The sequence below is a fragment of the Haemaphysalis longicornis genome, unplaced genomic scaffold (assembly GCF_048455015.1).
Source record: "Haemaphysalis longicornis isolate Haplotype H1 unplaced genomic scaffold, Haemaphysalis longicornis Haplotype H1 scaffold_7, whole genome shotgun sequence".
In the NCBI taxonomy this organism is placed as follows: domain Eukaryota; kingdom Metazoa; phylum Arthropoda; class Arachnida; order Ixodida; family Ixodidae; genus Haemaphysalis; species Haemaphysalis longicornis.
The window spans coordinates 115716934-115731654 of NW_027526422.1; the positions used below are offsets into that span (position 1 = coordinate 115716934).

Sequence of the window (14721 nt, forward strand, 5' to 3'; positions counted from 1 at the left end):
CGTATTTTAACAACGTGTGCAATGGAGGCAATTGGTAGTCCATGATCAACTCCGTTAGGCGCGCAAAATTTCAGAAGAAAGACGTAAAGGAGGAACACCGGCGCTATGCTCCCAACTGATTTTTTTTAAAACAAGAGGAGGATAGGTTATACCAACTACACAAATGAAAGACTAAATAATATAATATAATATAATATAATATATAATATATATATTACAATATAATATATTATATACTGCACTATCGGCGTCAAATAAAGCGCGAACACGAAAATATAAACCAGAACGTGCCAAATAAAAAAATACTGTTCGTAGAGTTCATATAATGGCACGCTATTGGTATGTTTGGAAAGCCACTCTTCCCAACTTTGTTTTTGTAACTAAGCCACGCGTCATTTTAGCTTGCATGGAAAGAAAACGCGCTCTTTGTGCGTTCAGGTTCATATTTCTGTGTTAGCGTTTCATTTGGTGCCGATAGCACACGGCTAAGCGGCATTGCTTATTATTTTGATATCTTGTTTCATTACCCCGTATCTGTCCGTTTCTGAAAGAAAAATTCAGTAAGAAGTATAGCAGCCATCTTTGTCCTTCACGACCTTCACTAATTTTTTTTGCGCTTAAAGGCGTTCATTCATTTGAGTGGGCATGCATAAACGGGCGGAGAGCACTATAGCTATATTAAGCTGGAGTTTTAGAGAGCACAGCACACACTGGTACAAGACCAACCTGTCAGCGGCAGCCGGAAGTGCCAGGCGGCCCACCAGGTCTGCGATGGAGCTCACTGAGATCATGGTGACGGCGTGTGATAACGAGACCCCCCGGTCAGTGGCGAAGTCCACGAAAAGGGAGATGTAGCACTCGTACGCGAAGGTAAAACTTATGTACGAATACATAATGACGTAGAACATGGGGCACGAGAAGACTGTCAGCCCGTGCCGTAAGGACCCAGGCGTCGGTGGAGCACAACGTGCTGTCGCTGACCTGCGGAAAAAAATTGAGTGTGAATTTCTTTCTTTCTTCTTGGATAAGACATTTTGGTTTTCCACTTTCAACATTTATCTATTAGGCAAAGAGCCTCTTTATCAGTTACAATAGAATATACATAGCAGGAGCTTTACTGCTGGAGTTTTCAACAAGCTGCGTTTTCCTTTAACCAGGTGGATACGTAATAAGAGGGAATAGGTGTCAGCATTAATACGTTTTTACAGCGAATGATGGAGAACGCACCCACTTCTACATTATTTTCCAACTTTCAGGCGCAAAATAGAATGTGGGCCTGTTTCAGGCTATAAGGGAGCGTAAATATATATTGGATTTGTTTATTTTTTTATTTGAGGAATGAAGCAACTGCAGGCATATGCCGTAAAAAAAGAGGAACGCAACCTCACCGCTGCAACGTAAGCCACACAAAGTCAAGAAAAGTTAAAGTGTTGTGAATTAGGCTTAAAAATTGAAGGAACAATTTCAAGTTGTGACTTTAGAGCCAGAGTTATATTTCCGCTTCTTAGCAGAGCGAGGTGAAGTCGCACGCATAATATTAAATCACTTCAGGTTCTTCAATGTTAACTCGAGCGTCGAAAGTAAAATTTTTTCCCGTTCCCAATATAAAAAAAAACGGCTCCTGAGGTTAAAAGTCGAACAACCGTACTCGCCATTAGGGCACGAATGCCTTCCCCAGAGTTTCACTAGGTAAATTATATTTAATAAAGAAAATACGAAGCGTTGTGTACTCGGTGGAAATTGTACGCAGTGTTTGTTCAACGAACCACCCAAAGTTATCACTATGTAAAACCTTGAAGCATGCGGTACATTTTTGTGAGCTCCCAACCACTTACCTATCAAACGCAAGAATCCAGGTACATGTTTAACGGCGGCCCCCGGCAGTTTTTTCCAGGGGTCGTTAAGTTTAGTGCTCATAGCTATTGCAACGTGGCGGCAGAATGAAGGGGACACAGATCATGGTATATGACACTTACATTATTTACAAGGCAGCCATCACAGTCCGCCCGGGCTGCGCATGGACCCCGCATTACATCTTCTACGTCCAAGCTTGGGCCCACAACAATACGCTCACGTGCTCTTTCTTCGTACTCTCCGCGACAATAAGCACAAATTACGAGACTTTTCCTAAGTTTCGTGGAGTGAAGACCTCAATTCCTCTCAAACTTCGCGCTTTGGTTGAAAAAACAAAATTTAGGCTTACCAACTAAACGTGGACGGCATAGAACTAGGGAAGCACATTCCAGTCCTCACCCCATTTTAAGTATTTAGATTACTGCAATCGTACGACAGGTCTCCACAAGATTACATTCAAAAACTTTTCAAGCTTGCTGGACTCCAATTTATGTAACGTATTTGCTTTTTCTTGCTTCCACAAACCGTTTTGCCTCCGTACGAAGTTCTTGCAGTCTCATTATTGCCTCCACTTTCCCATTGAAACTCTTTTAAAAATCGCAATGCTTACTTATCAACTCAAGAGGGAATAAGGGGTGCTATACCTACACGTCACCATTGGTGAGGGATGTCTTTGGTGGTCTAGCAGCCTCTCTTGGTACTTTTTCAACAGCCGCAGAAGCTTCAGCTTCCAAGCGGTTCCTGAGCCAGGCAGGCTGCCTGAGGAACAGACTGAAGGCCAGCGAGTTGAGGCATATGGCACCGAACAACAGCAGGGCTCCCTTGAAGCCATAAGAATCCATGAGCACTTCAAGCACCTTGGGAAAGACGAACGACGCCGTACAACATCCCGCGAAGTTGATGCCCATGGCGAGACCCCGGTACCGGATGAAGTGCTCGTTGATGACTGTCGGGGTCACCACGAACACCATACCACTCCCCATTCCTGAAATTATGAGAGAAATATTACCACGGGCAAGAACCACATATGAAAGCGCGAAAAACCAAGAACGGCCAAGTTTTAGTTTCACGGAATATCATTTAAATGCTTAAGCTAGTTGGCGTAGGTTGCTTTAGCGCCACTTGTGCTGGCACATCCACCCACCAGGCAAAACTCCTACAACCTAACGGTGTGTTCCTAATCATTTTATTAAAATCGCTTATTGTTCCTCTACGTGCACAGAGACTTAGCCATGTTGTAGTACTTTGATCTGAAGTCATTTGCGTGTCATCGTGTTCCTAGTACAGACCAATATGTAGGTTAGGTACATAACGCTGTGCCCATGCGTGGGCTAGAATGTGGCGTCGTACCAACTCAAATTATATACTTGCTTGACAAATTCTTCATGCTGATAAAGACAGCTAGACAATAGCGGGGAGAGAGTGAAGCCATTCCGGGTTCCCCACAAGGCCGCAGCTACATCAATCTTCAGTGCGACACAGCTGAAACCACAGCTGGACGTTACACCAAGAAATGACAATGCTTATCCCACATCATTATTCGCTCAAGAGCAACGTGTGCTCGCTCCCACAATTCATCGAAGCTTGCCGCTTTACCAGCACACAGCACTCGGTCGCTTTACCAGCACACATACAGGTCCTCTACATCGAGGGGTCGGTCGATGGAAAACGGTGACGCCGTAAAGACGCCAGGATATTTTCGTCTTGTGGATAAGTCGCGAGTAGAGCTGACAACTTCCTAGTGTCTAGATAAGCTTAAATATACGCTAACGGTCAGGGCTAGCGTTAGCTATTGGGCATGTTACATATTCCCGACGTCATGACTTCACCAATACTGACCGGTTTTACAACGCATCAGGCAATTTTCAGACTACCCACGCAAAAGTCAAATCGTGATCTATGGACGCCAAACAAAACGGCGTATCGCGCAGTTCGGTTGGCTGAGAGGTGAAATGACGTCCTTTTTTTAAGTTATTACGACACTTGCGGCAACAGTTTGAACGCGGCCTTAGTGTAATCTCACGTTTTACATAGTAAGCACAGGCTCGGCGCGTACACTAGCTTGGCTATTCATAGAAATAGTTGCCCTGCCCACATTAAGTTGCTCGTGCATAGTGTCGGTGACAGTGTTCACTTTATTAGGAACTGCTCCAAATGCAACCTGGAGTGTTGAAATTTCGTCTTGAGACATCAGGGAGCTTGTAGTGCCCTACGCAGCAATGGAGGACATTACTTTTCCTAAAGTCCACTGGATTTTACACAAAGGCGTTTCACGTCCGTCAAGAATTTTGTGCGAAAAATGCTCAACGAAAAGTGGCGAATATCTATGCCCTTGATAGGATATCGGGTCTCGCAGGCGAGGCAATTTCCCGCATGGTTATGCGAAACTATGCCCATCTCTTCCGGCAACCGTAATTACTAGTAGTAATCCATTCGTAAAGTTTTATTTTGCTGACTGAGTTTTGTCTTTGACTGTGCGGAGCGTTTGGCGCGAAGACAGCACCTTAAGAACTAGGTACTCGAATTTCATGTGTTCAAAGAACTGTCCTTCTACATTTCGAATTTAAAGTGGAACTTAGGTTTGTTTAAAATCTCACGTTCAGAAAATCATTCCATGCCATTACTTGGAAATGTTAGGTACCAGGTATAACTCATTGGGCTGAGCGTTTCACAAATAAATAGGCAGATGTCGTAGACATTGCAGAAGAGCCATCTCGTCAAACTGCTATTCACGGTTAAAGATTTGGTGGGAAACATTTTTGTTATAAGAAGCAGTTTTATTACATATCTGAAAACGGAATGTAGTATACGGAGTGGCCCGATTGTGCATCGTGTTTTTAAGGGGCCAAAAAGGTGTCTTGGTATGACAATGTACATGACCACGCTTCAGACTGCATCAAAACGACTTTTCCGTCTCCGACCCCATTCCCTCCCAATAAACGCATTTGGTGGTTTCAAAAAGCCTAAATCTAATTCACTGGTAACGTAGAAGCACGTTCTGCCTGCTAAGTATGTGGAGGCCGGGGATTTATAAAGACAAAATCATCAAATTGCCCGTTACAACGCTTCGGCAGTGGCTAAAAAAATACTTACCATGAAAGACGGCCAGGGTACCGACCAAATACCCGATGCTGGTTGCAAAGTAACAAAGCATAAGTCCGGCTGCCCCTATCGCACTGCCTGCCAAGACAACGGGCCTTGCTGTGAACTTGTGGGCGATGGGTCCAGCCACAAAACCTGAGTTCGACAAAATATAGAATACACTTTTCAGCACAATGAAGTGTTTTAAATTTTATTACATGTACAATAATAACCACCAAGATTACTTGAACACGCTAGTTATTTGATGCCGTAACCGGAAGCTATGTTCAGGAATGTTGTCCTCCTAGCTTTACACAACTGAACTTACGTTGCGTCTCAGCAAAAAAAGTGTGGTGACACACATGCCGCACACCAGTATTCTTTTAAGAATTAAGCAACAAACTTGTGAAGGAGCCACTGTGGTGTAAACTAACCAAGGATACGGTAGTCTTATGACAAGTATGACCCTGAGCATAGGCCGCGCAATAAGCCACCTGTAGTGAGCCGTCCGACGCTGACCTTGGGGCGCAAGACAGAGGACAGATAACATGGTGAGTGCCGTAAAAAAAATTGGTAGTGGAGAACCGGAGCAGCAAGAAGCATTTTTGCTTATATTGTTAAGGGGTGGCAGGATACAGGTGAGAGGAACCATGGGGGATGACGAACCATCTATTTATAATATTTACAAGCGGCCATGACCGAGCGCGCGTAGGCTGCCCACCTCTCTCTCGTCGCCGTCATCGTCGTCGTCGTCGTTCAGATGGTGGACCAGGGCGCCATGGGGCAATGTCCTCAAATTGATATTGACACAATTTGAATGAACGGCCGGGGAGAGTGATAATGATTGTGACTACAATGACAATAATGATGGTAATGTGCATACAGGCACAATATCATCAGTGTGCCCAAACGCGAGCATGCGAGTATAGCGTGAGCTTTTAATCTTTCATGTACTTTTTCAGGTGCAAAAAGCTCATTTTTCTATCCCCAACTCTACTTACAACTTTCAACCAACTCTGTTTTCTCTCTTACTGCGTATAAATCGCTAGGTTTATAATTTTCCGGTGTTTTAAGAGGCCGCATTAGCTCTTTTCACGCCCGATTCCTGGCAACCCCCACGTGGGTATGTGCCAAGTCACGAGGAACAACAACAACAATAGCGCCGTAGCCTTGTTTTAATATGAAACCGTTGGTTAAGTCGGTCGGTCGATAATCCGGCGTCATGATCAAGGTATGGAGCACGACGCAGCCGACACCACAAATATTAGAGACAGGTAAACGAATCGCTATCGTGGCGCCTAATTTCTCTTGTAAGCTTCTGTAAACAGAGCTCCGTAGTCTAGGTGAAGGAAACGTTAACGTGTGAGTCCCCGATTCCTACTACAGGCCTGCGGAATTCGGGCCTCATCCCGAATATGAGCACAGTCTGAAGACACTTAATGACTAAAGGCTGGCCTAATGAAGGATTTGAGGCCATTGATTCAGACATGGCTTGTAAATACGTACACTGGGTTTACATGAGTGAGTTAACCATGCTGATTAACCAAGTAGCACTACAGCGATTAGCAAATTACGTTCCCACCATTTGCTTGGATATGCGAACGTGGGCATGTGCCGAGTCTGAGAGAAAGATAAAAGACCACAATTTTGATTGTAATAATAAAGTAACACGTTCTGAAATTGGTAACTAAATTTTTGGCAATTGTTTTATCATACGGAGTACTCTGGTGTCGTGCTAATATGAGGAACTAACTGCGCGTAAAATCGTTATTCAAGACATGGATGTTGGGGAAGAGAGTAGAAATTGGCATGGCTAACCTGATTGCTTCCCAGACCCTAGCTAATAGAGAGGCGTCGTCTCTGTAACAACAACGTGTTTGTCATGAAATTGCCGTCCATGCCCAGTATGGTTGAAAAATTCTCCGTGATGCACACCAATCTGGCCGGACTGCGAGTGCAGTCCCATATCCGTTCTCCACATTTTCCGCTGTACTTATGTTGCTGTGAAAACGCAATTACCTAGGGAGTATTTCAATGAAGACCTTACACGGTTGGTTTCGTGGCTTTTGTATTGCTAGAAAACATTTCCTGAATTTATTACGCCCCCAAGAGATGATCCGCCAATTTTTTGTCGCTGTAATCAATGGTTTCTCCATTGCTTCTATCGTCCTGTAATTGTGTATATATACAAGATTGTAATGAAAAGTGTCCAGTGCTACTTTTCCAGGAAACGAAATTTTCCGGCGTTTATGGAAACGCGCTGTAGTATAAAAACACACGTAGTAAATTTGTTTATATTTTGGTTTTTGTGAAGGTGTTTCACGCCCTGCAACATGCAGAACCAATGTAACGTGTCTATGAAAGTGCAAAATGAGTACAACTTTTATCGTCTTTCGAAATGTTCATAATTAGGCACACAATAAATTGCTTCTCGAAGCAAAACCGCTGGAAAACACAGCGAATACGTTTCTTCGAACTCCCTGGCATTGCTCAACACATATCAATAAAAAAATTCAAACGTGTGCGCGAAGCTCCACTCCTTCGGACCGCATTTAGTAGTTTCTGAAAAGTCTTTTTAGCAATTACGTTTGCGCGGTCCGGCAATGAAGCCTCAAATCAAAGTAGCATCAGTAATAGTAATGTTTACAACCACGTTTCCCGCCATTTTTTTTTTTTTTTTTTGAAATGCTGAAAAAAAAAGACACTGAAAATGGTGGCCTACAGAAAAATGGTCGAAAGAAGTAATTTCAGCGCAGCACTACCCGAGCAATATTTCCTTCCTGAAGACTACACGAAGAAAGCTTTAAATAAATAAAAGGTTGTTTTTTGGTGCGGATTTTTTATGGGTTGAGCCTATAACTACGGCAATAGCGAAAATACTACGGCGGGCCAAACGAATTGGTCCGTTAAGCACGAAAAGTGGCAGAGGTCAAACTTCTGTCGGCTGTTGCCGTCAACTCTTTAAGGAGTGAAATTTCAAAGCGAAATAACTATGTAAAATTTTCCTATGTTTGTGGGGTCATCTGCCGGGTCATTTCAACCATAACAGTCCAGCGTAACATATTTTAAGCCAATTTTAATCTTTGTGCGCACCAGAAAACTCCGAGCAGATACCCATTCGACATCGGCATCAGCATGACGCGTTCAGCGTCTCGCCCCAAACTAACGACGCCAGAGACGACGTGATATAACCAAGGCAATGGCTGCTGTTGGCGCATGCTACTTCACCTAGTGCACCCCGTCACAGTTTTGAAATTGTCGTCTTGCTGGCCCGGCGCGTGTGACCACGGCCAGACTGTACTCGCTAGCTCAAGCGTCCAGACTCGCTGTGGTGTGACGAGAACAGTGAGATCAAGAGTGCTCTCCTGTCATGGCCACCGACTCGGTGTCCTTTTCATTTAAAGCGAAAGTGACACGAATAAACGAGGCTGTTAATAATTTTAAATGCAGAGCATTTCAGTAACTCACGATGTCACCCGCGTTGGCGTCCGTAGTCCGCACGCTCACTGCGCATGCGCGTCGAGTCGAGGCGATAGCGAGCACTCTCTCGCGAGGGGCATTGGATTGGATTCGAACACTCTCTCGCGAGGGGAATTGGATTTGATTGGATTGGCTTGGCTTGGCTCGGATTGGATTTGGATTGGATTGGATTGGATTGGATTGGATTGGAATAAAGTGGATTGTGTTGGATTGTGTTGCGTCATAGCCGCGGCAGACGCGCTGGGGCCGGCGCATGTGCAGTACTCTCTCATGTACTCTCTCATGTGCAGTACTCTCTCCTTCGGGCGCGCTGCGCACATAACCGGTGTGCAGTTCTCCGGCGAAGCAACACCCGCGCTTGGCTCAAACACCTAGAGTCCACGCCGCTGTACAAGTACGCCAACGTCGTCGACTGGGACCGGCTTACGCAGTCCCCTCAACGTATATAAGCGGCGGAGCGCGCGTTTGGAATTCAGTCAAGGGCGTCTTTGCTTGGCTTTCGTTTGACGTGACGCTTTGCTTGACTCGAGTAGATGCGACGCATTTACTCGAGTTCCCCCCGTGGGAAGATGCGGGCGGCTTTTTTACGGTGCGATCGACGATCAGATGTGTCATACTGTGATTATGGAGCTGATTGGCAGCCATAACAGCCAAAAAGGATTTCAATCCCCTTAATTCCCGTTTTCGTGTCAAGTGAAGCCTCACCTGCAAGTAAGATGACTCCGCTCATGACTATAATAGGCCAAGAAGCCTCCGCGCGTGTCGCATTGAAGTGCCGCACAATGGCCACGTACAAGAAGCCAGATGCTCGAATGGCAGCAACTCCGAAGAATGATGTCAAAAAGCACGCACCTGCAAGAAAATGTCAGTTTGTGTGAATTGGCGCCTACGGACGGGAATTATTTATTCAATTTTTGGCTCGGTAAAATTAATTGATAGGCTTAGTGATTCATTTGGCTACTGAAAAGTTTTTTGGTTGCGCTTGATTTTGCGAAACGCATATCTGAGCAAAATTTTTCCACGGGAGTGATTTGCTCAGTGCGTCGGTTTATGGTGTGGTGTATATTGCGGAGAAATGCATTGATTGATACAAATTCCTTATTCTTATTGCGGTGATTGATTGCACCATCGTATTCTAGATATTGGTATACGGAAATATTTCTGACGAATAAATAAAGAGTTTATTATCTTACAAGTCACTTATTCACCCATCTCATTGTGCGTGTTCTACATAGTAACCACATAGAAACGCACACCGTGCATTGGCGTAACTGTCGGTTGGATGTACTTGTTGTTAAAACTTATTTTCCGCCCTTGTGCACATGCAACTCTAGTGCTAAGTAGAAATAAGAAAGTGGTATGTTGCCGTGGTACGTTGCAATCAGAAGCTCACTGGTTATTTCGTGAGTACCATTGTCATGTTGCTTTGGCATTAAAAGCACGCAAGCAGACTTGAGTGACCCTAAATATACCCAACATTTTGGGAGTTGCAAACACGGCTGCTTTGTCGTAATGAGAATACCTAACCATATGGTATGTTGAAAAATTTTCTTTCAACCTTACTTGCTCTTGTGTGGTACTCTTTCAGCGGACGGTTATTTGTGGCATTACTTTCGCCTACAGAGAACGACCCCGTTGCATTACTTAACGAAGTGCGGCGCGCCGAGTAAACGTTGAAAAACGTGTCCTAGCGAATGACATACGTTTCCTGAGAAAACTGCTACTTTTCGTAATCTAAGCGCCGCCACATCTGCGTATATTTTATATAGTGCGAGGAACCTTAAGTAGAAATGAAGTGCAGCCTTATTCTCACAGCGGGTAATTAATTGCTCGATGTAATTTTTGTACACAATATAAATTATGGGTTATGGTATGGAGTGCAGATTAAAACAAGAAGTTCATGCGGTGGCTTTGCCGGCGGGTGGAATTAAGGCTAATAAATATTTCACCTCAATGTAAAGTTGAAAACGCTCGATTTATTGCAGTAACCCGCTGCCGGCTCGACACTCCGATTGAGAAAGGGAAGTTTTGTCAATCAGTAAACTATCCATGATGTTTGTCAGAATTGAGCCAGAAGTGTTTATTTTTTATTTTCCTCATCGCGCACATTTAATTTCACGTGATATGTCACGCCTTCATCCGGATTTTTTTTTTAGTACGGGCATGGATATTACATACGGTTAACACCCATTACAACGTAATAAGAGCTGCTTGGAGCCTATATATTCTTATTATTCTGCATTGCCCACAAAATAAAGCTCCATGAAACAATGCCAGCCCAACTCACCTGCTGTCATCCAGCTGTGGATGCTGTCGGGACCATAGCGCGGAATCGATACGTGCTCCTTTGAGGGCGTGAGGTGTTTTTCCTTTTCCGAGGTGTCAGAGGCACTTGGCTGGCTTTTTTCTTGCGCCCCGAACGCCATGGTGGCTGCAGATGACTCGGGGTGCCCCTGCGGTAGAAATGGGTCGTGGAGCACTCGCGTCAAACTGACCTGAACTTGTCTTTTGTCCAGCTTTGAAAAAACTTCTTTAGATCTTCTCGCACAAAGTCGGCTTCCAGATTTTCAGCGTGTGGATGAGTTTCGAAAGTTCCAGGAAAAGGCCATGCAGATATTTCGACCCTTCTGCGCTATATCAAGAGTCAGTTCAAAGTAATTTTTAAGTTTACGTTGCTATACAATGGTTTTTTGGTGGGGGGGGGGACGAGCGCGGGTGAGGGCGGGAGAGGGGGAACGAGGGGTGGGGGTGCTGGATGCATGGTTACATAGAAGCGCCACGTTTTAATGGACATTTGAATAAATTGAAAAGCAGCACAAGCGCCATGTACTATTCAGAGTATAGTATGCCTGGCCAGTGTTTGTTTTCTATTTGTTAGTGAAAATTTTTTCCGTTCAACAAAATCTCTTTGGGTTTAGGTAAGACTTAAGCGTACAAACGTTATGATAGCATTACATTGCTTAGTTCTTTACGTTGTGCATGACTCGTGTACATTTATAGGGCTGATTTTATATTTATAAAACTTCGTAAACGCGTAGAGGGTTTTTATGTGGATTCGACTTTGAATACTAAAGATGCAGACCCCTCTGACTAATTCCGTTCAATCTAAGGATTTGGGTGTACTAGTAAAGCAGTGTTTAAGGAAGCTTGACCTTTAAGGATTTTTATTGTGATACCTGGCGCCTTAAAGGAGTTTAATGGAGGACAAATGGTCTTGCTATCGTGCTGCTTATTCAAAGATCGAACAAATGTACCCCTAGAAACGCTTTTGTCAAGTAAGGAAGCCTATTTTAACGAGGTTAGGTGTATAGCAAAGCCGCTTAAGAATTTATATGACTCTTCCCGCTTGGGCCTCTCCATTTTTTTTAAACAGACTTTGCGGCATGCATACATATGTACCGGTTGCCGTGCAATTCATTGTCAAAGAGCTGTACTGCATTTTATTGATCTGCACTAGCATCGATCAAAGGTTACCACTAAGATATCCGTTAGGTCATCGAAATGGCATTGCAATCTGCGGAGTGTTTCTCCAACCTCGTTTAATTAATATGCTTGCACGTTGGTATACCCTTCAAAACTCGTATTAATTATATGGGCGAAGAGTCATATAAAATACGCTCTCACATTGCTGAGATAACCAATTTCGAATACTAAAGCGCTACCGAAATTGCTCACTCGCATTGGACTTGGATGAATACCAGCCTTGACCAGAGAAAAAAAAGAAGACAGGCCTCATTGATTTTTCTGCTGCCATCATTGTCCTTTAGCACGGAGCATTGTTTCGTACTTAAGATCTGCACGTGCAAACTCATTTCAGTTTTACTTCCGGAGGCGGTTGCTTTCTCGCTTCATCGGCTTTCCAAAATCACGCTGCCACTGCAAGAGGCTGAGGGAGACAAAATCACCGTGGCGTTGACCTGAGCAGTGTTTGATGCAGAAAATCAAAGCATCGCCCACAAAGCACGTCACAGTACACAGTCGTGGTTTGGCGCTGAAGAGTAGCTAAAACTGGAATAAAAAACAAAATGGCGTTCAAAAATTCCTCAATTTGTACTACCCTGGCAGGATTTTCTATAGGCGCCGCCTAGAAATACGATGTCTAAGTCGAAACCCCTGGCACTTTCATCTCATTGTTTAGTGACTCGTAGGACGCGCCACGCAATACAGCGCGACGCTCCACGCACACTCATACCTCTGAAACCCTATGCAGTGCCCTTCACGTCCATCGATCCCCACAAGATGGCGGTGATATGAGTCCCCGGCTACGCCAACTTGGACGGCAATGCTCGAGCACAAGAGATTACCCGAGAACTCTCCCCGTGTCTGTACACGTTGTGGCCAAATCTGTACGACCCTGGCGCTCAAAAGGTTTAAGATCGTTAGGGACGCAGACAGCATCTCTGCGCGCTACATACCGGTGCGCAGTGTTTCCCAGACCCACATCCCCCTCCTCTATGAGGCCGCAGATATGGTCCCAAGTGCCCAAACATCTTCTCTTCTCACCTCCCCCCCTAATCCACTATATACATGGGATCCTTTCCCGCCCACTCGCCGTACACCACAGAGCAATGAAATATGTTGGAGGCGAAACGGCTCGTTCAGGCAAGCGCGGGCGAGCGACCAGATAATGTCACAATGAACACGAACTCAGACAACAAAGCTCCATAGCTGCGACGCTGAAGGATGGGTTAGCGGAACCGTATGGACGAACTGATTGCGGGCAGAATTGATTCCGGGGCTGCGCAGTGCTACGGCGGTCGCTGTGGCGGCGCAGTTTCTTCTCCCGCGACAGGGGCAGTTAGCTCATGCTAGGCAAAGCTCTTGTGACGTTATCGGGCCGCCCTAGGAAGCGTAGTTTCCCCTCCTTTGTGTTCTTACTCCGTGCCCTACGTCCAACGACGCTTCCCACCCGTCATGCAGTACGTCCCTTTAAGTGTGAGGGCCATACACCCGACCTGCTGCCCCACCTAAGCTCCGGCATTCCTTCTTTGGAATACAGGCTGAACCCGAGTCATAGGGTGGGCGTTAAGCCGACGCAACATGTCCTGGCGGCCCACTGACTTCGGATTAATGACGGACTGTGGAGCAGCTACGGATCGGTCATCTCCTAATAAAGAAAATGGCACGACAGCCTTGGCTAGGACTGTCTACATAATCAAGTTTTATCTCTCTCTCTCTCTCCCTTTTTTTCTTTCTTTCTTCCTCTCTGTCTCTCCCTCCCTCACTCAGTGGTGCGACGGCACCTTTGGAAGCCTGGTGAAAAGCAGTAAACAAGTCTACAGTCGTAATTGAAATGGTGGGTGGCTATTAAAAATGCGGTTATGCATTCCGTCGAGATGGTTCCATCGAAGCCCTAACGTGTTGTCGGAGTTTACACGAGTGTTACTTTTGAATGGTTCTTTACCCTTTGCGGTGCGTTGTCGGGCCCCACCCGACACGGCCGTACACGGAAACACGGCAGTACCGGCCCGCTGTCAGGGTACGCCCGACACCATTGTTCAAGGTTAAATTTTACGGTTTTTCTCACTTTTTTTCTCACAGGTAGGTTATAAAAGTTCCACGCGGGAAACGCCAAAAGACTTTTTCATTATAGCTTGCGTGGTTGGGTGTTTTCTCTTGTTGCCGTTTCTGCGCGCGGCATCGCTAATCCTAAGGTGCCAGCTCTTCAGAAGTACGTATTACGCGTAGCTTTTCCATTTAGAAGTAACTTGTGGCCGGTGTTTGCCATTGCCACAGTGACGCAGCTCCATTGAACAGCTGACCCACCCACCCAATATCCCTTGATCTGTGCTTCACGCAGTAACCCGCCACGCGCCCTCTTTGCTACGAGCGAGATAAACGCAGACACGCTCTCTACCCTTGCTTCAAACTCCTCTCCAACGTGTTCTTTCAACAAGCTTATCGAGTTGCAAAAGAAGGGCTTTCTGTGCACAGAGTACTGTTTTCGCCTTTTTATGTAAAACTTCACTTTAAAAGATTTCGTCCGCCATCCATCCTGTGCTGGAGGCTAACTGATACATCTAGTGGGATGCGTTTCATTCAACCTCTCACGTGCGCTCCGTTCGGCTTCAAATTGTCCCGCAGGTGGTACAAGGACAGAGCCTAGGTTTCACCTTGGGGACGACCATTGTACATTCTAAATCTGGAGTAGCCTCAAGAAAACCCGGCATATGCTGCCGGAGTCACTACCCACACTCTAAACTTTCTTTCCTCCCATATACTCCCTAGAGGTTCTTTTTCGCCTGTCCTCTAGTGGTCCTTTTTGTAGGAATTTTTTTACTACATGGAACAGGGAGGTTTTGTTTA

The 14721-nt window shown here is 45.3% G+C and overlaps 1 protein-coding gene across 3 annotated transcripts in view; it reads right to left on the bottom strand.

The window, feature by feature from the left end:
* The window catches only part of LOC144146849 (monocarboxylate transporter 12-like), a 49882-nt gene that overhangs the window by 14291 nt on the left and 20870 nt on the right, over positions 1 to 14721 (bottom strand). For 2 of the 3 annotated variants that reach the window (XM_077678791.1, XM_077678790.1), the window contains 5 exons: positions 10703 to 10868; positions 9121 to 9267; positions 4948 to 5091; positions 2503 to 2839; positions 727 to 981 (listed from right to left, as the gene is read on the bottom strand). In XM_077678791.1, coding sequence (XP_077534917.1) covers positions 727 to 981; positions 2503 to 2839; positions 4948 to 5091; positions 9121 to 9267; positions 10703 to 10841 — 1022 coding nt within the window. In that variant the 5' untranslated portion in view covers positions 10842 to 10868. The remainder of the gene's footprint in view (positions 1 to 726; positions 982 to 2502; positions 2840 to 4947; positions 5092 to 9120; positions 9268 to 10702; positions 10869 to 14721) is intronic. The other variant, XM_077678792.1, reaches the window with a different exon arrangement.